Source organism: Mytilus californianus, unplaced genomic scaffold (assembly GCF_021869535.1).
Source record: "Mytilus californianus isolate M0D057914Y unplaced genomic scaffold, xbMytCali1.0.p SCAF_6, whole genome shotgun sequence".
In the NCBI taxonomy this organism is placed as follows: Eukaryota; Metazoa; Mollusca; class Bivalvia; order Mytilida; family Mytilidae; genus Mytilus; species Mytilus californianus.
In genome coordinates, this window is record NW_026262712.1 from 13,074,214 (window position 1) to 13,100,775 (window position 26,562).

At 32.4% G+C, this 26,562-nt stretch overlaps 1 protein-coding gene across 1 annotated transcript in view; it reads right to left on the bottom strand.

Moving 5' to 3' along the window:
• Positions 1 to 26,562, bottom strand: part of LOC127705347 (putative ankyrin repeat protein RBE_0317) — a 72,878-nt gene that overhangs the window by 31,134 nt on the left and 15,182 nt on the right. Inside the window, exons 3-4 of the mRNA XM_052209657.1 lie at positions 12,679 to 12,709; positions 8,137 to 8,223 (exon numbers count right to left, since the gene is read on the bottom strand). Of these exons, the coding sequence (XP_052065617.1) occupies positions 8,137 to 8,223; positions 12,679 to 12,702 (111 nt within the window). The 5' untranslated portion in view covers positions 12,703 to 12,709. The remainder of the gene's footprint in view (positions 1 to 8,136; positions 8,224 to 12,678; positions 12,710 to 26,562) is intronic.

Below are 26,562 nucleotides of genomic sequence, written 5' to 3' on the forward strand. Positions count from 1 at the left end.
TTGTTTTTTGTATAGATTCCCCACATTTCCCAAAATCTGTCGACATTTCTAGACTATTCCGTTGTTCATAATTAAAGAATCTCTTTATAAAATACGAAAGTTTACATATTGGACTTTGATACTGTAATTGAACCATTACAGATTTGTTTGTTTTCAGACCTTTGGTTAGGTAACACTATTATTTGTTGTAGTAATCGATTAATCTTTTGCGGGTGTTGACACAGTATGTTCAATATTTTTTAATGTAATATTTTGTTGATGTAGCCATAGATTTTTTTTCACGTTTATTGTGGGTTTTTTTCTTTCAAAAGTAATTATAAAAATGTAATTTGAACACGGACGTAGGAGCAATTATAGATCCATGCCTTGTTTTTCATGGTTTGTATTTGTTTGTGGTTATTTTCGGGATTTCGTGGTATGTTTTTTTTTTTTTTTTTTGTGTTTCGTATATTTCATTCGAATAAAGTATGAAAAAACTAGATAACCTAAATGAAACATTAATCTTTACACTATATTTTATTGGAGTGAAATGTACCGTTGCTGATCAAGCAAGGCGCAAATTTAAGTAGGATTTGTGGGATCGTTTACAACATGATTACAAATTCGTATGACGCCACGCTTGACATCTTTATCAAGAAAAATATCTCTAGTGTTCCGTGAGATACACGAGAGAACAGCATTTACCATCCGATTTAAGTATCGTCCAACCTCATTTCCTGTCGCCTGCTTCTTCGTCAACATAAACCTGAAAGCAAACGTTACGCGTATCGAAAAGCAAGCGTTACTGTCGATTGGATCGGAAAGCAAGCGTTCCGAATATACACTGTGAACATGGTTAGTTGTATAACACTCATAATATAACAGTTGGTGTCATTACTGGCAGATTTCAAGAAAAAGGTCTCAGTCAAGGCAATCGAAATAAGATATGATGTTAAAAGCTATCAAAAATATATAGCAGAAACAGACAATCTGCTAGCATCTACGTCATTTGTAACGTAGTTGAAAGTTGTGTCATTGGCAATAATATCCCATTTTCTTTTTTTCCATATATATATGAGGAAATGTTTAATTTAAACATCATTTTAAATTGACAAAGATCGCCAGTTTTCCAGAAATTCGGTCATTCTGTCTGTTTACTCCTGGTTCCTCCACCAACAAAAACTGGTCGCCATGGTATAACAAAAATCCCTGAACATGGCTTTAAACTCAACAAAACAAATACATGAACAATATCATGGAAAGTTGTATCATACTAAAAGAATAATATTTGGTATCATTACGGGCAGATGTCAAGAAAGAGGTCTCAGTCAAGGCAATCGAAATAAGATATGATGTTCAAAGCTGGCAACATTATATAGCAGAAACAGACAATCTTCTAGCATTTACGTCATTTGTTATGTAGTTGAAAGTTGTCTTATTGAAAATAATATAACATTTTCTTTTTTCCAAATATATGAGGATATGTGTAATTCTAACATCCTTCTTTGTTTTTGATGTCTCAAACGATTAAACAATTGTACCATCCGACCAATCTATGTATACCCTATCTTTTTTTTATTTGTTTGCGTTCCTCTTCTTTGATTTTGATGGAAAATTAAACAAAGGTATACAATCCTGTAAAGAACGTCATCCCATACCTCTTTTCTTTATTTGGATCTATATCTGCTCTTTGTAATAACAATTTAACTATGTTGATGAATCCACCGCTAGCAGCTGCGTGTAAGGGAGTACCATTAAACTGAAATAAAAAGCTTGCAATGTTCGTATTATCCAACAGAGATATAAAAAACTGTGTCATATAAATACAGTACAAACAAAAGCATTGCCCAAACATTCGAGATTTATGAATTTCAAAACCGTTTTTATAAATCACATTTTTGATGAAACTGTCCATATGGATTAAGTTAATAACTTGTGTGCATAACACATGCTCAGGGTGAGGTGTATTTGAATTCCTTTTAAGTTGACAAAGATTGCCAATTTTCCAGAAAGTCGGTTGTTCTGTCTGTTTACTCCTGGTTCCTCCACCAACAAAAAACTGTTTGTCAATGTAAAACCAATATCACTGAACGAAGCTTCAAACTCCAACAAACAAATACACGAACAATTTTATGGTAAGTTGTATCACACTCAGTTTATAGCATTTGGTATCATTACGGACAGATTTCAAGAAGAGGTCCCAGTCAAGGCAATCGAAATAAGATAAGATACAATTAAAGCTGTCAAAATAATATTTCACAAACAAACAATCTGCTAACATCTACGACATTTGTAACGTAGTGGAAAGTTGTCTAATTGGCAATCATTCCTCATCTTTAATCATAAGTTAAGACTATGTGTTTACTATAACATCATTTTTCTTTTTTAACCTAACTTTTTGTCAAATCTTATGAACAGTAAGAAAAAAAGGAAAAGGGTAATTTCTAAATGTTCATGCGTCCGACGCGAAATTCTGGATTTTCCTTCATCAAGAACACTCAAAGCCGAATATTTAAAAGCCAATTATTGAACTTGTATTTCCTTTTAAAAATTGGACTATTAAAAAAAAGACTATATCATGTCTAGAGCCAATTCAAATGTTTTTGCCGAGTAGTTTTTTAAATTAGACATAAGGCCCTTCATATACTATTACTCAAGTTTAAAGCAAAATTACGTATTTACAAATAAAATTCAACACTAAAACAACGTGATAAAATTTCAATCATTTTAAACTGAAACAACATCTTTGTATTATGTGTAATGTATACTATTTTCTTTGAAAAATGAACCAATTATGTATGTTGGTGTTTTTTTTTTTTTGTTGCAGTTCATTGTTTCTGTTGTTATGTCGTTTTCCTCTTATAGTTGATGATGTTCCCTCACTTTAAGTTTGTAACCCGGATTTGTTTTCGCTTAATCGTTTTATGACTATTGAACAGCGGTATACTCCTGTTGACTTTATTTTGCACTCAAAGTAAGATTTAACTTTATTTTTACAAGATACTCGTGTGTTACTCTTGTATGGCATATAGAAATAACACACTGATTTTTGCAACATAAAACATTAGTTCTGTATGCATTTGTATATATACATATGTGTTTGAGGCCAAAGTTACTAAACAAATTTTTTTTTTCCAATTATGATTTTATACACATAAAGATTAAAAATGACACTCCGTAAATTGTATAGACACCATCACGAATTAGTTGATCTATACGATGTGTCTGTGTCTAAACTAACTAACAACATTTTTACCACTTCTTAGATTGTGGTTTAAAATCTTTGTCGTCTGTCTGCTAATTACCGAACGTGACCTATTCCCGAATAAGTGTGAATTTGCATTGCTATACGACGTGTCTCGGTATTTTGTACATTCAACATTAATGTATTTATTTTTGATGTGTCTGTTATGATTACGGTTGAGTAATGTGTTATGTCTTATATTTTGTTGTCAAAATAATTATAAAATTGCATTTCAACACCATCATTGTCATATTCCCGAATATGACTGTTAAACTGAGTGGGAATTTGCATTGCTATACGACGTGTCTCGGTATTTTGTACATTCAACATTCAGGTATTTATTGTTGATGTTTCTGTCATGGTTTCGGTTTGATAATCTGTTATGTCTTTTCGTTTGTAGTCCAAATAATTATAAAATTGCCTTTCCATAACAACATTGTCATGAAAATTCTTTGGACGAGTATTGTGAAAATAATTGTATAAAACTCGAGATTGCATGTTAGTTAAGTAAGCGCGTCATTGTTTGTGATATCATGTGGTGTCTGTCGTTGATGGAATATGTTCGTTGTTGTTCTGCGGTTTGTATGTTGTGTCAAATATTGTATTGTTTGTTTGTGCGTTTTTCTGTGATGAATGTTCTTGCGTGTGTTTGTGCTGAAATTTCTCTCACGTAGTGTTGTCATTTGAGCGATATTTTTTAACATTGTCATAAAGCGGGAGGTTTGGCTAGCCATTAATCCAGGTTCAACCCACCATTTTTTTCTTAGAATGTCCTGTGCTGAGTAGTGAATATGGCGGTTGTTGTCAAATAGTTAGTTTCTGTGTGTGTTGGCGTTTGTGTTTGTTGATTTGTTTTCTCTCAATCGATTGATGACTTTTGAACACCGGTATACTATTGTTGCCTTTGTTATACGTTATGATATTGCATTCCATGTATATTAAATTACTATATACAATTACAAATAATGATAATTTATATACATTCAGTTTCCATTAGAGTCTACGCTTCAAATCTAGCACTACACTTTTATGCAGACGCAGGCTCGTTACAATTAGACATGAACAATTCTTACAGATCCAATGCATCAACAGAGGAATCTGTTTCAATGAACTCATAAAGCATTATACTTAATATAAGGAATTAACATTTCGAATGTAAGTATTGCTTGATTGTTGGAAAACGATTTAAAATGTAAAATTTAAAAAAAATACCGAACTGAAATGAAATTTAATCATATTTCCATGACACTTGGTTAAATGTCTTATAATGCACCCAGCTTAGGTCAAACGATGTAAACATTAAAACTGAACTGAACTCCGAGGAAAATTCAAAAACGGAAAGTCCATAATCAAATGGTAAAAAGCTCAAACACATTAAACGAATGGATACCAACTGTCATATTCCTGACTTGGTACAGGCATTTTCTTATGTAGAAAATGGTGGATTATTTAGTTCCCTCAAATGACATTGAAGTTTGCCTATCCGTCTACCATGGTTCATCTTACCTTGACCTCTTTGTCATGGTTCAGTGGTTAATATTTATTTTTTATTGTGTATAGATATAAGAAGATGTGGTATGAGTGCCAATGAGACAACTCTCCATCCAAGTCAAAATTTATAAAAGTAAACCTTTATAGGTCAAAGTACGGTCTTCAACACGAATCCTTGGCTCACACCGAACAGTAAGCTATAAAAGGCCCCAAAAATTACTAGTGTAAAACCATTCAAACGGGAAAACCAACGGTCTAATCTATATAAAAAACGAGAAACGAGAAACACTTATGAACCACATCAACAAACGACAACTACTAAACATAAGATTCCTGACTTAGGACAGGTGCAAACAAATGCAGCGGGTTTTAACGTTTTAATGGTACCAAACCTTCACCCTTTTTCTGAAACAATAATGCCTATTTCAGAAATTACTAGCAACAGTTCGTACGCTATATGTTGTATATGATTGTAAAGTTACATGTCCATCTTAACTTGACCTCATTTTTATGGTCCATGGATTAATATAAAATGTTCCTGGTTTTGAATGTCTGTTTCGCTCTAATAATATTAGCTATAGGCCGACTATATTTCTTGTATTGGAACATTAAAAGGTGTATATGTCAATGTGGTAGTGTTGACCAGACCATGACCTCATTACCAATGACCATTGCTTATCGTACCTGTTGTAAACATTTTCATAGACTTTTAAATTTAATAGGGATGATAACAGCAGCTAGACGTTTCAGCAGGTGCACTCATGTTTATCTTCCCTTAACTTGTGTTGTGGTTCATTACGATTGATTGATTGTTGGTTGCTTAACGTCCAGTGGCAAATATTTCATGCATATTCAGGACGAGAACAAGTTCACAATAAATACAATAGGTAGGTTCTGTAATAGATTAAGGGATTATGGTCGGAGAAATTTAGACTGCCACGGGAAATGAGGGTATATTGGATAGGGACAGAAATTTAGCCTTGCAACAGGCCACCTACGGACCCCTCAAAGAGTTGTTGCAAGGGTTCTTAACGTGCAAAGAGCGTGGTACTCTCTTTACACGAGGCATCGGATTTAACGTCCCCATTCTGACCGGACGTGGCTGCAAATTTGTACATCCCGCACAGCCAAACGGACGCCCCACTTTAGCACGGGTTTTACTGCCGGTCGGAGGAAGACCAATGGTGACCATACTTCTATTCCCCAGTCACCCTTGGGGGTGGTTCATTACGAAATTGTTGGGCCTGTCGTTCTAGATTTATGGGAATCAAACTGTCAGATCAATGGAAAAGCTTTACAAATCACTGATCACTACGTAGAGTATACTCTGATCGATAAACTTTGATGTTAACAACGTAGCTAGGAATGGTAGCAATTCACATTAATTTCTTATATAATCTATCCATCATAACAATACATTCTATGAAATGAAAAGAGCCTATCACCGGACGATAAAATAAGTCACATTACATTATTCAAAATAAAATAAACACAAACATCTTTATACCTCATTACCACCAAATAAAGAAGGTACATTTTTCTCATTTCTGCATCTTCCAACAAATTGATAAAACCTAATCAATACGCATTAAAAACATCGGGTTGAAGAATAACGTTTTTTTTTAAGTAACACAATTTATCTTACCTCCTATACATTTCTAGTAACATGATTGGTTAAAAGCAACCGCGTGGAGACCGTGTTTTTCCATATTAGGTCAGTAGGCGGGGCTTATTTCAATACACGGTTAGTAGTGGAGTTACGTCCCTTTATTTAAACAATACGGTATTGAGGAAAAATCTTAAAAACGAAAATTGATGATGAACGATTGAAATGAATTCTTAAAACACATTTAAAAAAACTAGCAAGTTATTATTGTTAGCATTTGTTTTTTATAGACCAATGTAAGTAGGTTCTTAATACTAACGGCATTGACGACTTGATCACTTTGAAAGGCCACTAGTCTAAATACCAAATGTTAAGATAGTCGGTAAGATAAATTCGTTACATAGTGTGCTAGTGACCTAATACGATATATATGGGGTCATTAAATTCCATATGGGGATTCGAGCTTCGCTCTCACCCATATGGAATTTACTGACCCCATATATATCGTATTAGGTCACTAGCACACTATGTTACTAATAATATGTAGAGAAAAAGTATAGAAACAAATCCGAACTTAAAGGTAAATTCAAAAAGGGGAAAACACATAAAAATGACAAAATCAAACGCAATCAACAAACGAAACGAGTGAAAAAAAAAACAATTGTCATATTCCTGACTTGGTACAAGCATGTTCTTAGGAAAATTGTGGGTTAACTCAAGTTTTATTGGTGGCAAACATCCTTATTGTATGACAGTTGTTAACAGTTGCATTATATTGACAAAATTGAGTGAGCACCCCAAACATACATATTTGGTTAATGTGACAATAATTGAGATCCAGCACGACTGTGTAGACATACATCACAGACATATAACACAACTGACTGAAAATTCAAACAAAAATACGAATATATATTACAAAAGCGCCAATAAAAAGATTCCTGCAGTTGATAGTAAAATCGACTAGGATATATAAAAAAAAAAACATTGTGGGTGACGAATACTTATGGTCATTGAGGAGAACGCAGTAAAATCCAACTCCTTCATTTGACATTAATGTTTGTGTAGTAACCAGTTAGTTACAGAAAACTCAGTCAATATTGATTCTTAAAAAATAGAGAAACAATAAGAACAATTGTGTTGCTATTCTGAATTAACTAAATATATATAGGAAGATGTGGTATGAGTGCCAATGAGACAACTCTCCATCCAAGTAACAATTTATAAAAGTAAACCATTATAGGTCAAGGTACGGCCTTCAACACGGAGTATTGGCTCACATTAAACAGCAAGCTATGAAGGGCCCAAAAATTACTAGTGTAAAACCATTCAAACGGGAAAACCAACGGTCTAATCTATATAAAAACGAGAAACGAGAAACACGTATGAACTACATAAACAGACGACAACTACTGTACATCAGATTCCTGACTTAGAACAGGTGCAAACATTTGCTGCAGGATTAAACGTTTTAATGGTGTCAAACCTTCTCCCTTTTCTGAAACAATAGTATAATATCACAACAAAGGAAGACACACTATAAAATATCAATTGGAAGACTTAACTCAATTAAAATTTGTTTCTATACCCCATTTACGCTCGCAAGCGACTGTTGCAAGTCATGACCGTTATTATATTCAATCACCATTTGATCACAAGAACATCGAAATTTAAAAAAAAAAACTAGAAGTATAGATGAATTAATGGGAAGAATGGAGATTAATTCTATTTTCATTATTTGTCAATTGCTTGTTATCTTGTTATCGTGCAATACAGTTTATTTGATTTATTCAGCTGTCTTTGATATTATGCTCACCCAGTGTCCAGCGTTAATTTCAGCACCAGAGGCAAGATAATTCCTGACCTTTTCTAAATCTCCGGCTTTAGCCGCGTCACGGAGAGCCTGTTAGAAAAAAAAACAGGTATATTCCATTTAACCAGTATTCTTAATTCAGAACAATTGTTTTTGAACAATAGTATCAAATGTATTTTGTTTCTATCTTTGTTAATACAAATGCAATATTTGCCGATATTTTTACTGGTCTTTCTAATAAATAGTATAGACTACCTAAACGTAGAGCATTTATTTTCAGCTTGACAGATTTAGCATTTCATACTTTATCCTTAAAGTTTTGTACACACTAGAGATGTTCAGAGTAAAACAGTATTTACTCGCAAACAAAATTCCTATTAAATTTCAAACAATTCACCTGTACATCAATTGGTTTCCAATTCACAATCTTTCATTTGTTTGAGATATGTCTTACGTTTGCTGCATATGCATTAAAGTCAATGATTAGAGTAAACACAACGTCCGACAAGTGTGCTACAATATCATTTTTTAAATGATATAAAAACAGAATATCCATTTGAAATTATATCAACGCGTGTTATTAATGTTTATTTTATCTTCACTATGACAAATAACGGCAACAGCAGTTGAACGAGGTTCAAAATATACAAAGGCTGCTGATCATCAAAAATGTAGTTTATATAAAGAGTAGTCATTAAACAACATGACATTCAAAACTAATACATTTTTGTAAGTCAAAGAGAAACTGACAACGCTATGGCAAAACAAAGGAAAACTATGGAAAGAAAAACAAGGCTACACAACACTACAAAGAAAACTAAAGGTTAAGCAACACAAAATCCAACAGAAACTGATAGTGACCTGAGATAATTGGGATTAATAAGCAAACCCTTCCCTTCACCGTCCTGTGAGAGAAATCATAAAGACAGGAATACAAATGAAGAATAAAAATATCCAAATAAAAAGTGATATATCTAATCATTAATCTTATCATTTGCAATAAAAAAAAGCCCAACAAAAGATTTTAAACAATTTGTTTGAACGCTCTATTATGTTTTTTAAAAATGTCATAAATGTGATGATGTTGATCTTAATTAATTAAGTGATTGTCCGATTCACGTTGAAACCTGTATTTTTAAATAAATTAAATTTATTATTAGGGCAGTATCAGAAGTATTAGTTTTCAAAGTTGGGGGAACTCGTTATTTTAAAACATATGTAAAAAAAGCCAAAATAATCTATTTGTATTTCCCAAAACTGAACGTTTGGGATGTAACCTTTATAGAATCAAAGAAGACATAAATGACCTGACTAACTGCCAATGCTTGGATAGCGTTTGATTTAATTGATAAACAGCTGATAATTGCTGCAATTAGATATAAAGTCAGGTAAGGCTAAACAAACGTATTAAGAAAAATGATGCGTATTGTAGAATCTGGATTTTCACATGTAAAATTGCCAATTACGTAATGAACAGGAAGGAAGAAATACTCGTTTAACTGCATATGTGAAGTAAGGAGCATATTGGTTATTCAAAATTCAAATATTCTGAGTAAAAAATAATAAAGATAAATATTTGTTTAAAAGAAGTGATCACTCAAGCATTGTATACCTAAAACAGGACACGTTATGGACATTTATGTATCTTTTATATATTTCGCAGTTAAGTGTTGCGTAACTCGCTGCGTTGAAGACCCCATGGTGACCTTGGTCTGTTTTCTGTTCTATGGTCCGGTTGTTGTATCTTTGACACATTCCCCGTTTCTATTCTCAATTCTTTCGAACAATTAAAGCTAGAACGGACATTTTTATCTGGGTTTAATATTCAACATATATTACAACAGACAACTGGAAATGGTTTAAATGACAATGAAATCTTCGTGATCAATTATGTGGGTTATATTCCTTTTCTAGAAGATTTGTATTAATTTTCAATCGATAAAATCAATGGTTTTTTTTGTATTATGATATATATTTTGCTTGAGATAATATGATATTGCTTTTTTTTTAATGAAAAGTCTTACAAATAAATTCCATGTCAGTATACAATTTGTAAATTCAGTTAAAATCTCTACATTCATTTATGGATTGAAGACAATAGTTTTTAGGTTTTATTAGTATGATTGTTTTTTTTTTTTTTTAGTTATAATTTTTGAATAGAGTAGAAATCGTTTTTATTAATTGCACTTACATTTTTGCAAGTTTATTTCAATCGTTAATTTTCAATACAATTATGTTGAAATAAAGTTACACTTTCGTCTGCTTAATTTAGTTAATGATAACAGTATTTTCCAAAGAGTTTATTTCAGTGTAGAAAGTTAATCGTTAATCTTAACGGGATTTCTAAATTTTATGACACCATCAGTAGGTCAGCCTAGTCATTTAGAGTTTAAATAATAGTCGTCTGCAATGCAGCTGTGGTGATTTAATTACTTTGTTTTGATCATCTCTCGGAATCAGGTTAAATGAGTCTAAAATTTTATGTCCAATGTTGCAGACGTAAACAGTTCGTCTTTATCATGCAATAAGTTAACATAGAAAACAATGTTGTGAAATTGTAATACGAAATGATTGTAGATATTGTAAATATTGGATTAAAACGTAGTTATTAGCAAACATTCGAGTTAGTTATATGTTATGGATATAATAATGCTATTGGTATAACATTGTCGTCGAACTTCAAGTCCAAAACTGTCAAACTTTATATGAACTTTTATTCCATTGCAGAATTCAAATCGTCTCCGTAACAATTTATTCAAATGTAACACGCTATCCAAAATATACAACCAATAAACTGACAAATAAAATAAAACATAATATTAGACAAAGAAGTGAAGTGAAATTAATTAAAAACGTTAAGTTACATCAAATAGTCTGAATGGACAACATGCATCTAATTAACATGTGACACCCGGTGTTTGTCTCACCATGTATAGCCTAGTGATGAGTCACATTCGGTTTTAATCATAACCTTTGAAAATTGTCAGAAAATTTATGATTTACATAATTAGGTTGATAAAAAGTTTGAAACAACACTTGTTGCGGTGTTCGTGACGTGGTTTTCAATCAAATCAGAACACTTTAAGAACTACCCCAATTCAAAAATTAGGATTGTACTTTTGAGACTGTCAAATGTTCACAAAATACTTTCAAAGAGGGGCAAAAGATACCAGAGGGACATTCAAATTCATAAATCGAACAAAATCTGACAACACCATGGTTAAAAAAGAAAAAGACAAACAGACAAACAATAGTACACAAAACACAACATAGAAAAATAAAGAATAAGCAACACGAACCCTACCAAAAACTGGGGGTGAACTCAGGTGATCCGGAAGGGTAAGCAGATTCTGCTCCACATGTGACACCCGTTGTGTTGCTCATGTTAGTACAAACCCGGTAAACAGTCTAATTCGGTAGGTCATATTCGTGAAAAGGGAACGGGATTGTAGTTACGACATTAGGAACATATCCGCTATCATCTGTGAAACGGATATTCCATAACGGTCAACCAAGTCGTGATGGCGTCCGTAAAATTTACGAAGGGATGATTTCAACTTCACTGTTTGGAACTCTTGGTTTAAAAGCTTCCTTAAGAGCAGCAACCCTCTATCAAGAAAATCATGAATATCGTATCAATTAACATTTAAAGTAGCATTATAAAAATGGGATGGATCTGAAACGCTTTTCTGAATTTACCTTCGTCAGGAACGCTCAAATCCAAATATCGTAAAGGCTGTATACGTACTTAATCACTGACATACATCACATGTGTAACCACATTGTTATCTCTACAAGCCATTCTGTTCACTAACTACTTTGTAACGAAAGTATTCACTAGAACATATTTGACAGGTACCAATCCATGTAATAAGCCATACATTCAAACATGCAATACATTCTAATGACCTTCACTGGTAGTTCAAACGGTCAGGATTGATTGGCACATGTTTCGTTAATACGATAGAAATATAGCCAATCTGATTTGTTTCAAATTACAATAATGTGAAGAAATTAATTGTTAGGAGTGGTGATAAGTATGAACATCTCAAAATCTAACTAGGACTAATAATGCTTGAAAAGTTGTAATGGTCCACATCTTTGTAACATAAACGTAAAACCTGTTTCTTCAAACACTTGCGTTAACTAAGCTTTAAACAAAAAAATGTTGTGATTAAGGCAACCATGCATTTCAAATGTTTACAAAATACACAAAGCAGAGTAATCATTTGAACAGCATTCAACAACATGTTGAAAGGATCATGAAATTAATTATATTTGACCATGATACTCTGTTTAATAGTATGTAAAATAACAATAACGATAATAGGAAGCAGCGAACATAATGTTATGGAATGAACACGACACTTTATAAATGAGATATATTGAATAGGTGTATAAACTCTAGTAAATTGTAATAAAACTGATGTTACGTCAAAACCTGAATTCGGAATACGATATGACTAATTTTTATTTTAATGAAAAAGGATAACGCTTTATAACAAATACGAATAATAAGATGTCTCTCATCTGAGTAAAACCTACCTGATTTAGCTGCCGACTTGCCATCTTCTATCTGTAAAATAAACATACACATTAAGTATGTGTGTTAAATCTTTTCCGAAAACTGTTTTGATGGTAACAACAATAACAATTGTTGTATGTCAGACCTCTTGAGGAGCAGAACAATTACAGTTTAATCAAAGTATACAAATAATTGTGATGTTTTTTTCATTTAAAATTACAATAAACCAAAATGTATCACTATATGTTAAAAGGGAGACAATACAAACAGTGTATTCCCAAAGATAATGAGTGAGTGAACACAGTCAGTACCGTTGTACTACTTAAGAAAGATCTGGTGGGTCACTCATGACCTATCACTTAAGTTTACATTTCTAATCTTAGTTACACTATCTATAAATTATCTATTGATTTTTCCTTCGACATCAACCAACAAATTATTGATTTGTCAGCAAATTAGGATGATAGAACTAAAATGAAACCGGACCCTTTTAGTTTTATGCGACGGACATCGAAGAAGTCATGAACTTCACCCTCCACAATGTCATTGTAACGTAATTTACAAAATATGTTGTTTAAAGGTATTCCGTTGTGTCTTCCCTTTTCTATTTCAAGTCAATGAGCAATGATTCCAAATTTGGTTAACTAATTAATTTTTTTACATTTTTTTTTAATAGAAAAAGACTATAATAATATACCGCTTTTCAATAGTCATTAATCGATTTAACTGAAACAAATCCAGGTCACAAACCAAAATTGAGAGAAACACATCAACTATAAGAGGAAACAAAACGGAACAACAGAAACACTGAACTGCTACAAAACAAAACGCCAACATACATAAAAACGGACTATGTTATAGCAACTGCCATATTCCTGACTTGATACAGGACATTTTAAGAAAAAATGGTGGGCTGAACCTGGTTTTATGGCTAGCCAATCCTCCCGCTTATATGACAATGTTAAAAATACCGCTAAAATGACAACATTACGTGACAGGAATACAGTACAAATAAATGCAAGAACATTCAGGACAGAGAAATACATAAATAAATAATATAATAGTCCATTTCAACATGTAAACCACAGAATATGAACGAACACCTTAAATTAAATTGATTAACGACAAAACACAAATACAGCACAATAGAATAATAAACTGTGAAATATTTTTCAAAACCAATATCATTTAAAAACAACCTATAACATGTATAACTTCTTAATTTATTTCCTTTCACAATGCCAGGTTTGTCATTATTTTAATTGATATAACCAAACTAATCATATTTAATTCTGAGTCTTTTTCTATTAATTGGCCCGAGAACACAATTATCTCGTAGTGCATTTCATTTAGACAATAAATTCGAATTAAAAAAATCGCACCTGCTCTTTCTCAAAAAGATTTTTACACTGTAGTGAACTATTATTGGAACAATTAATATAAAAATTATAGAAAAGTCTACAAGCTCTAACTCAAAATATTGACAATTCTATGTTAAGGGAGTCTAAAATTCAGTTTGACAGCATCAGACATACTAGTTTTTGACCTTTTTGAACTGGACCAAATCACTACTTAACATAACGATTCAGCGCCCAAACTTTTTCAACATGCAATTTCATCCCATTACTTAATATGTCATGCATAAAATATAAAGAAAAAAATTTGGAAAGTGTATGAAAAAAATTTGCAAGTTATACACTGTCCACACTAGGGACTATATTTGTAGACATCGAAAATCTAAGGACGATAACTGTGTCCTCGGACCTAATAGTATAGAAAGACTGGTCCAATACTAATAAAACTGTGCATGACCTAAGCTTAGGGAATTATAAGATAGTTGGCTAAGTTTCATGGCCATAGGATATATATCAAAGAAACAATGGCTATTTTAATATCAAATAATTTCAACTATCAAGATTTAGGCTTGAAAAATTTAAATATTGCAAAAATTTGCTTTTTAAATGCTCTTAAATATAATATATTAAGTATTACAAACAACTGAACACTCATTTGATTTATCAGATTTATTACAATTATTCAAAAGTTAAATTTATATGAGCCTGTGCCTGAAAATTGAGATTTTCAAAATTAAGGGGAGCCTTTCATAAACATGCATTTTTTTCAACCAATTTAAAGTTTTTGAAGTTGTTTTACCATACATTATTCTTGCATATATATATTAAATGTACTTTAAACGGAAAGAAAAGATACAAAAAGCATACCACATGAGTATAAAATGGTCTTAGGCCTTGTAAGACTGAACATTATTTAGAGTCAATTTAGGCCGTAGCACATATTTACATATAAAATTGCATACAGAAGCTATAAGAAATGAAAATGTGTTACTTTTTTCTCATTTCTATGCTAAGATGTCATGATACAAGAAGTCTAATTGCAAAAGGACTCTTGCATTCAATTTTTGTTTGCAGACAGTATGGTCTGATGCACAGTTTTTTCACTTTTCAATGGAAAACTTGCATGTAGTTTTAGTCTCAACTGGCATATATTTGAACCACATGCTATCCTACAGAAGACAATAAAGGTAGTATATGAAATGGATGAGGTGCACAGATCAGTGTCAAGTGCTTTTTTTTACAGATTTAGTGAAATATTTATGATGGACTACAAATTTTATGCACAAAGCTCTTCACATTTCACATACATCAAACAGGCCGTTCGACCAGGGCCCAAATACAACACATTTTGGACATTTTTTTTCTGTGATAATCTACTTTTCTCTATATTCAGAGTTCACAAATGGTTAATAGAATTGGAATAAATCACAGAAACACAAATATCAAAGCATGAAAAGCTGTCAGATAGAAAGTCAGCATGCCTCTTAGACTTGAAAATGGAAACTGCGTTAAAATGCATATTTAAGTCGTATAATGCCAAAATGGGACATTTTAACAGAATTTCTTTCAAATAAAGATTTAAATCCTTTACTTTTATTGAGTTTGACAAATTGAAACCAGTAAACCATTCAGGGAAGTTGCCAAAGTACAGAATCTACATTTCCTGAATTCATCTCTTAGGCCCCAGAACACAGTTATTTCGTAGTGCATTTCTTTTAGACAATAAATTCAAATTAAAAAAATCGCACCTGCTCTATCTCAAAAAGATTTGTACAGTTTAGTATACTACTATTGGGACAAATAATATCAAAATTGTAGAAAAGTCTACCATCTCTAACTCAAAATATTGACAATTCTATGTTAAGGGGGTCTAAAATTCAGGTTGACAGCTTCAGACATACTAGTTTTTGTCCTTTTTGAACTGGACCAAATCACTACTTAACATAAAGATTCAGCACCCAAACCTTTTTAACATGTAATTTCATCCCTTTACTTATTATTGCATGCATAAAATATAAAGAAATAAATTTGGAAAGTGTATGAAAAAAATTTGCAAGTTATACACTGTCCACACTAGGGACTATATTTGTAGACAACGAAAATCTAAGGACGATAACTGTGTTCTCGGACCAATTGACTTTATATAGAATTTGTGATTTAACAAATATTCTGGTGTAAAATTAAAATTTTCAAATAATGTATAGGTGTTACTCAACCAGTTACATTTGTTAAACTCTCCAGATGCCTTTTTATTGAGGAATTTATTTTGTTCTGATAGTCTGACCCAAAATATAGACTTATTATGAATAACCTAAAGAGGGTATTGCCCGTTACTGCTAGGTTAGTTGATCTTCTGGGTGACTGTAGAGAATATTTACAAACTTTAACAAGTAATTTTTCAATAACTAAATCTTTAATGATTTGGAAAAATAGGTATTTCCTTTCGATTGTAACTTATTTGGAGAGAACTGTTACTAAATATCTAAGCCATAAAAATAAAATTGGCTTCAGTACTTTAACACAAAGACCGGTTGGCAAAAATAAGTCATCAAAGATACCCGAAAAATGTTAGTACATACTCATTAGTGGCGCTTGCATCAAAACAGTTAAGAGTTTAAGTCAACTAGGAAGTTTAGCAGCAGGGAAAACCTCTAGTTTCAAATTAAAGAAATGCCAAATTATGACTTGAAGTAAAAACAAATTATGTATTTCGAATGATGCTTAAAAATTTTGAACATCAAGTTTACAACACCGTAGCTTCATCAATATTTGTAGGTTAACAACATACGTGGTTTTCGTGGATAGGGCAATCGACGATTTTTAATACTGGGTAAAATGAATATGTTAAGCTTCGTTGATAGGTATATCAAGTGTTTCTTTAAGCACAAACGTGGATTTCAATATGATATGCAGTTACGGCTTTCTTAGGAGGAGAATAATAGAAATTATCAACCCTACTGAGGGTTATTTCCCCGAGGGTTTTCTTCCGACAAATAGAGTCGTTACTGTTTTATTATACCGAACAAATATTAATCTCATTGACGTCGAATACTAGTGTTACCCACCGGAGTGTACAATTTGTCGAGGTTATTCACCGGCCCTGTCGATTTGGACAAAAATATCAGAATCGATTCACACCACGTGATATTTTATTAGACAATATATTATTAAATTATTCTGTGAGGTGAAAAGACATTAACGAATCCACAACATATGACGTATTACTGATAGTGCATGCGACACAAGGGGGTGACTTCTGAGCTGTTGATCTACACAAGAATGAAACGTCAACCAGCAGTTGCATTGATCATTATATAGAAAGTTGGGGAACAAATCATTCATCGAAAAGTTATATAATGAGGAAGCTTGATTTTTATTGACAGCATATCTGTTATGTCGGGTTATGTGTTTTTGATAAACAAACGACATTCTTAATGGAACCAACCAAGCTCCTCTTCTTGTTAAAATTTTTTTTTGGATTGATGCAGATGTCATACAGGAGCTTCGAAAATATAATCTTTCCTATTTCAAAAAAGTATTGTCCCATTTAAGGGTACATGCATTTACATCCGAAGTACAAAATCCAGCGATTGCATTGCAAACTTGTATCTTAAAAGTAATTTTGGGCTTGTGAACATCCGTAAGCTACAACTTATTTGTCTTTTATTAATTTTGAAAAGCATTTGACACACTTAAATGGTCAGTTTTTGCAAACATCTCTTGTTTTTAAGATTCTGACCATTCCTGTAATCAATGGATACAACTACAGTTCACAAACATACAGATTTCAATTTGGAAAGAAATGAACAAGTTTATTGTTCTATGATCATATTTACAAGGTGATCAAATACCATTTTCTACTATTTCTTGTTTTCAGAACTAATTATTGCTACATTTTAATTTGACCCAATATTAAAGTCATATGAAACGCGTTTCTTGAAATTTTAATGTTATCAAACTTATGTTTGATGTTTCTGTTATGGTTTTGGTTAAATAATGTGTTACATCTTATCGTTTGTTGTCCAAATAATTATAAAACTGCCTTTCAATACCATTATAATAATTGTTATATTATATGACTGTTATTCCGAGTGTGAAAGTGCATTGCTATACGACGTGTCTCGTTATTTTATACATCCAACATTCATGTATTTTTTTTTTTATGTTTCTGTTATGGTTTCGGTTGGATAATCATCTGTTATGTCTTATCGTTTGTAGTCAAAAAAATTATAAAATTGCCTTTCCATAAGATCATTGTCATAAAAACTGTTTGGACGAGTAGTGTGAAATAATTGTATAAAGTTCGAGATTTCATGTTAATTACGTAAGTGCGTCACTGTTTTTGATATGCTGTGGCGTTTGTCGTTGATGGAATATGTTCGTTGTTGTTCTGTGGTTTGCATGTTGTGTCGACTGTTATATCATTTGTTTGTGCGTTTGTCTGTGATGAATGTTCTTGCGTTTGATTGTGCTGTATTTCTTTCACGTAGTGTTGTCATTTTAGCGATATACTTTTTTAACATTGTCATAAAGCGGAAGTTTTGGCATGCCATTAAACCAGGTTCAACCTACCATTTTTTTTTAAATGTCCTGTACCAAGTCAGGAATATGGCAGTTGTTATCAAATAGTTCGTTTTTATGGTTGTTGGCGTTTGTTTTTTTTGCACTTCAGTGTTCCTGTTGTTCCATTGTTTTCCTCTTACAGTTGATGTGTTTCCCTCGGTTTTAGTTTGTTTTCTCTCAAACGATTTATGAATTTTGAACACCGGTATACTACTGTTGCCTTTATTTATTGAACCAATGCATGCATATATACTAAACTAGTCTTGCATGCATGTTTTTTTTATATTTATTTCACATCTATAACGTATTATCGACAAACAATATTTCCTTCAGTGGTTGTTTATCGCTAGCTTATTATCTTTCGAGTTTGTTGCCGAAGTCTACTGGATTGTGACATTGACAAACAATAAAACCGAGCACGTGTAAAGCGTGACAGATAAGTGAATTGAAAGAGCCATGACATTTGTTTTTATATTTTCCATGCGTTCCCATTTGTTAATTAAACTTTTCCTTAACAGTTGTTAAATGATTTGTTGTATTACATTTGTTCTTTGAGAACCTGTTATTTAGATTTACCTTCAAGAGCACGTGTGTTTACATGCTTTCATCACGGTTTTTCCCTTGCACTGGCGCTGTTGAGTAGCCGAAGTTATAACGAGAGGTCTCGTAGTTAAGGTCACCGCATACGGAAGAATATGGCCGAATTAGAGTCTGGGAAGTCAATAATTCAATATCGGTACATTTATGAAGATTTTGATAGTAAAAAGGATTGTCTTTGAAAACAAAAGTTCAATTTCACTTCTTTTAGAGTAAAACTTGGCCATTAAAGTACACAAAACATGTCAACTTTTTTTTTTAATTTGACGTTTCATATAAGAGCGTAAGGTTTGACAACTCGGGATGCAGATGATTTTTCACTTATTCTGCATGTTAAAGATGCGGATACTTTAACCTTCCGTACATATTAACAGAACGTACGAGACCTAAAGCAATTATGAAATTTGCCAAATGCATTGGAGGTTTAATGCGACCGGCTCGTTAACAAAAATAAATTTGGATATATTTTCATTTTTTTTTTCACAAATGTTGCAATGATTAAACAAAAAATAACTTTAAACACACAAATAGAAAATAAAAACCTTTTTTGAAACCATGATTTTCTTTTTCGAGAACTAGGAAATATCGGTTGGAAACACGAGTGATTATATATGAATTTCTGCAGAACAAAACCCCTGCAGTTAATAAATAAGTTCTCATTAATAGCTATAAAATAGAATAGACACATGTAATACGAATGATACACAATGAGAGATGTAGCGAATTCTGAAGGAATACTTCGCTAAACTGGGTGAGATTGAGAGCCGACTATTTTTGAAGATGTAGGAAATTGAAAAAAAAAAAATCCATCCAATTTAATTAAGCGACTATTTTTTCATTGTTCTATCGGTCTATCTACGATTTATGAATTTCGTTTTTCCCTTTTGGTATCGTCTGCACCTTTGTTTAAGAATAATTGTAATTTTGATCAAACATTATGTTATCGTACAATATTTGGCGTGAAATATTCTTTTATTGAATCCATGCACGTGAAATCATAAGTTTGCAATAAATATCTGCATTTGTTATACATTTTATTAAAGGTTTTGACAATGTGTTATATACTCATATGGAGCGGAATTAAACAGAACTTTTCAAAGAAATAAAGAAACAAAGAATACATGCAAAGTTCTTTAATTTCACATTTCGATATTTTGATGATGTCCTGTCACTCGATACCCATAGTTGAAAGATGAAATAATAAAAATACCAAACTCCAAGGAAATTTCTAAACGTAAAGTCCCTTATCAAATGGCAAAATCAAAAGCACATCAAACGCTTCAAACGAATGGAAAACAATTGTCATATTCCTGTCTTTGTATCTGAATGAGTGCTTACATTTTTTACATTTTTTACATTTTGAAATTTATTTTTCTTTAAGTTTGATTGTCCCTTTGGTATCTTTCGTCTCTCTTTTACATCTCAGTAAACATGGTAAGTATGATATTAGGGAAAAGTAGAAGGTCTGCTTCATATCTTGATATTTGTTTTACCCGATATTGACACAGATAGACGAATTTATACTATAATTTATGATAAACCTGATGATTTCCATTTTTTTATTGTCATTTTCCCATCTCTCAGCAACAATGTACCCTCTGCTCAGTCGTTTGTTGTTTGCATATCTAGGTTAATACGTCACGCTCGTGTATGCTCGAACTGTACTGACTTCGATAACGATACCATGTATTGTAAAGACCTGCATTCAAAAGTCTTCAAACGTATCGAATTAACATTCACGAAAATGTTTTATATTAATACTTTTATAGTATTAGTCAGCGAAATAAAATTGAAAAAATACCAAATTGAATAAAAATTGCATCGTGAAGGTAGTTATGTTTCGCATTTAAACAAAATTCTTCGACATTTTGCAACTAAATCGCAAGCTTTGCAATGTCATAATACATAAAATATTCTACTACTGACTATCATGTTAAATGTTTTATTGACAGTGTAATGTTCTTTTAGATGTCCAAGGTAAATTATTGTATTCAGAAATGTTAGTGTCACGTATCAGATTATTCATGTTGCAGATATGATTCCTTTGTTTTGTTCTGTATTTTAATTATCAATTACCTATTAACCATAGTTCTAAGAAACGATTAGATTTTGAATGATGGACATGATTATTCCAAAAGTTATATTACAATGGTGAGTACTTTATATCCTGGTAAATTATGATATAATATAAATAGGAAATATCTCTAAATTATGATATAATATTAATACAAGCTATCTCTAAATTATGTTTTCCAGTTTTATTTCTTTACATTAATTCTTTTAAACAGGAACAACCAATTCATATTTCCACAATATAACTTTAAAATGAAATGATAAAAAAATAAGATTACATGCATTAATTTGAAGGCAAAAAGATGTGCGTACAATGTCCAAAAGAGAGTTAGCCTTAGTGTTAAGTTTGTGTTGTTAAATTTTCTTTCTCGTACAATTTTAACAAGTGTATGTACACTTTTAATTAGTAAGTGTCCAGCTCTTCGGTTTGATATAAACAAAAAGAGGAAGATGGCTATTGAAAATGTCGCTCTGTTATCGTAATTTTCTATCTCTGAGTTTCAAGTTGAAGAAATGGAAGACATTATTTTTCGGAAAATTAATTTAAACTTCCTTATAACAAGACGTTTACTCTATACTATTATATTATAATTAAGTGAATGATGGGGAAAAAGTATTTGTATTCAGTAAGTAAATACATAAATACATATATGAAGTACCTGCAACTTAAGATATACATGCTTGATCCTAAGTACTGGTATATATAACCCTCACCCGATGAATAGTCAAAAAGTGTTTAACATATTTGAAGTATCTACAACTTAATGCGTAAAAGAGAGGCGAAAGATACCAGAGGGACATTCAAATTCATAACGCCTAGACAGTAAGTCTGTTGCTTACATGGTGTTAGTTGTTATTCTTAAATCCTAGGCAATAATCTAACGCCTAGACAGTAAGTCTGTTGCTTAAATAATGTTAGTCGTTATTCTTAAATCATAGGCAATAAGCTAACGCATAGACAGTAAGTCTGTTGCTTAAATAATGTTAGTCGTTATTCCTAAATCCTAGGCAATAAACTAACGCCTAGACAGTAAATCAGTTGCTAAAATGATGTTAGTCGTTATTCCTAAATCCTAGGCAACAATTTAACGCTCATACAATAAGTCTGTTGCTTAAATGATGTTAGTCGTTATTCCTAAATCCTTGGCAATAATATAACGCCTAGACAGTAAGTCTGTTGCTTAAATAATGTTAGTTGTTATTCTTAAATCCTAGGCAATAAGCTAACGCTTAGAGTGTAAGTATGTCGCTTAAATAATGTTAGTCGTTATTCTTAAATCCTAGGCAATAAGCTAACGCCTAGACAGTAGGTCTGTTGCTTAAATAATGTTAGTCGTTATTCTTAAATCCTGAAAAATGCGTCCAGGAACTAATCGTAATGCCGAAAATGTAAATACAAGTAAATAAAAAGATATTTATCTAAAGTTTATATACATTTTGTGCATAAGAACTGAACTTTAAAATGTCAATTACCTGAATAATGTTAAAAGTGACTTATAGGCCCAAAGTATCGGGTGTTCTAAATATTGTTTTTTTATTTTATATTTTCACTGTATTATGTGATAAACACATGTCACTATAATACATAATTTAGTTAGTTAGTTACTTAGGGTCACTAGTACTGGCCACTTTAGTTTTATTTGGATATAACCAAAGCTGTTAATTAAAGACAATTGGCATATTGCAGTTTAAGGATAACATAAAAAATATGAAAAATCAATTAAATAGAAAACCACCTTTAAGGCACATTTTAACGTTAGAAATCCTATTTTACATACTTTGGTTAGGTGACTGTGGTATACAATACGAACTTCGTAGTTTCGATCTGAGTTAAGTTAATTAACCTTTTTCTCCTCTACTGCTGAACTCTCTGAATAAATTGGGTTTTGCAAGGACTCTTTCACCTGAATACTTATTCTTTATGTTACAATATTCCCAATGTGAAATAAATAGTTCTATGGAATCACTAGACATATTTGCAAAGTCATTTTTACATTGTTTGAATCACACGGTATTTGTCGCCATGTACAAAAGTGGGACGAAAGATACCAGAGGGACAGTCAAATTCATAGATCGAAAACAAACTGACAACGCCATGACCAAAAATTAAAAGACAAACAGACAAATAATAGTACAGATGACACAACATAGAAAAACTAAAAACTAAGCAACACGAACCCCACCATAAACTGGGGGTGATCTCATGTGCTCCGGAAGGGTAAGCAGATCCTGCTCCACATGTGGCACCCGTCGTGTTGCTTATGTTATTACAAATTCGGTAAATAGTCTAATTCGGTAAGTCACATTCGTGAAAAGGGACGGGTATTGTAATTACGACATAAGGAACATATCTGATATCATCTGTGAAACGGTTATTCCATAACGGTTAACCAACTCGTGATGGCGTCCGTAAAATTTACGAAGGGATAATTTCACCTTCACCATTTGGAACTCTTGGCTTAATGGCTTCCTTGTGAGCAGACATCCTCTATCAAGGAAATCATGATAGGAAACACAAGCCCGGGAATATCGTATCAATTGGGAGATATATACTCCGTATGCAGGCGCTGCTGGAATGTTGCTACATAGAAATGGGAAGCTGAAATCATCTCTTTTGTCGTAAAGTTTTGTTTTCAACCGACCCTCATTGTCAATTTCTAGATGTAAGTCAAGATATGAGGCAGACTTAACTGTATCTGTAGTATCCTTTATCTCTAGTTCGATGGGATAGATTCGTTCAACATAGTCACCAAATTTTGTATACATGTACAGTGCCTTTCGAAAATTTTAAAACAGTTCCTCATAATTCTCTTTTACATTATTTGTCAAATAAATGCAATATTAGTATACCGCTGTTCAAAAGTGATAAATTGATTAAACTGAAACAAGTCTAAAGGAAACACATTGCCTGTAAGACGAAAACAGCATAAAACAGAAACACTGAACTGCTACAAAAATACGTAAAAACGGACTATTTGATAACAACTGCCATATTCCCGACTGGGTACAGGACATTTTAAAAAAACATTGGCGGGTTGAAACCTCCTGCTTATATAGCAGCGTTAAAAATGTCGCTAAAATGAAAAAAATTACGTGACAGGAATACAATACAAATAAAACGACAAAACACTCAGGACAGTGAAAGACATAAATCAATAATATAATAGTACATTACAACACGTAAACCATAGAATAACAACGAACACCTCTTATTGATTTACGACAGCACAGTAGAATTATCCACTGTGCGTCACACGAATGTATCAACACCACAAAAAGGTACGTCACACATAACTTTCTAAAAATAGAATATAACATCAAAACCGTCCAATGCCTCCAGAGGTAAAAATGGCAAAACTTTTTGAATTGTAGAAGTCTATAGTTGCCGCTTTTCTGTGGATTATTAAGGTTTTAACTTCTTTCTGTGCCATGAGATCATTTTACTGTTTTAAGTAAATTATGTTCTTTGTTTTCTCTAAATAAATTTTGATCGGAAAGATTCAAGATATGTTTCTTCCGTATCATGTCCATCAAATAGTAATAATCCAGATTAAGAAGTGGAAAATGCCAGATGTTCTACATGTGTCTACTTTTGACAAGACCAAAACCATCTCGCCCTGTAAAGTGTGAAATTTCTACAAATAATTTTCGACAGACTCTATAATTTACCCTACTTTCATTAGATACACTTGCTTGCAACATTTAATTTTTGAATACCCAAAAAGAAATGCAAGTTAATTATAAGACTCTCTCATCTTGCAATAGTATTGACTTTTCTACACTTTACACAAGTATTCCTCATTCCAAACTAAAAGACAAATTGAAAGAGTTGGTATTACTTTGTTTCATTAAAAAGAATGGCGAACGTAGATACAAGTATCTTGTCTTGAGGAGAGATAAATCCTACTTTGTAAAGAATCACTCTTATTCAAACAAAAAATTATCTGAAACTGACATTATCAAGAAGCTTGATTTCTTGATTGACAACATGTTTGTTACGTTTGGAGGACGTGTTTATCAACAGACTGTCGGAATTCCAATGGGAACCAATTGTGCCCCTCTTCTTACCGACTTGTTTCTTTATTATTATGAGGCTGACTTCATACAGGAACTTCTTAGGAAGAAAGATAAGAAGTTAGCAATATCCTTTAACTTTACGTTCCGCTATATAGATGATGTTCTCTCACTAAATAATACAAAATTTGGTGACTATGTTGAACGAATCTATCCCATCGAACTAGAGATAAAGGATACTACAGATACAGATAAGTCTGACTCATATATTCACTTACATCTAGAAATTGACAATGAAGGTCGGTTGAAAACAAAACTTTACGACAAAAGAGATGATTTCTGCTTCCCAAATGTGAACTTTCCATTTCTATGTAGCAACATTCCAGCATCGCCTTCATACGGAGTATATATCTCCCAATTGATACGATATTCCCGGGCTTGTATTTCCTATCATGATTTCCTTGATAGAGGATTGCTGCTCACAAGGAAGCTATTAAACCAAGAGTTCCAAGTGGTGAAGTTTAAATCATCCCTTCGTAAATTTTACGGACGGCATCACAAGTTGGTGAACGGTTATGGAATAACCGTTTCACAGATGATATCGGATATGTTCCTTATGTCGTAACTACAATACCCTTCCCTTTTCACGAATGTGACCTACCGAATTAGACTATTTACCGAATTTGTAATAACATAAGCAACACGACGGGTGCCACATGTGGAGCAGGAGCTGCTTACCCTTCCGGAGCACCTGAGATCACCCCCAGTTTTTGGTAGGGTTCGTGTTGCTTAGTCTTTAGTTTTCTATGTTGTGTCTTATGTACTATTGTTTGTCTGTTTGTCTTTTTTTGTTAGCCATGGCGTTGTCAGTTTGTTTTCAATCTATGAGATTGACTGTCCCTCTGGTATCTTTCGTCCCTCTTTTAAACTCTATTTTTTTACATCAAGAATACTTCTTCGAATATACATGTACTTGGAAAATACAACAAAAATCTCAAAACTCACTTAACGCCTGAAATGATGTTTGGCAATAGGTGGAATAATCATCATTAGATTCCAGGAATACGCGTAATGTCTTAAATTCTTATTGCCGCCGCTAACATATACATCTTTGGACAATGAATTACATCTACGGTACCGAAAACTGTTAACATGTTTTCGGTCCTTCAAGGGTACTAATCATTTAATACCAACAAAACGTCATTAATGGACGAGTCTATGATTACAAAGAGCGTTTCACACAACTATTATTTAAAAGTCACGCTTGAGTAATAGGTGACGTTTAATTTTTCTTTTTTTTTA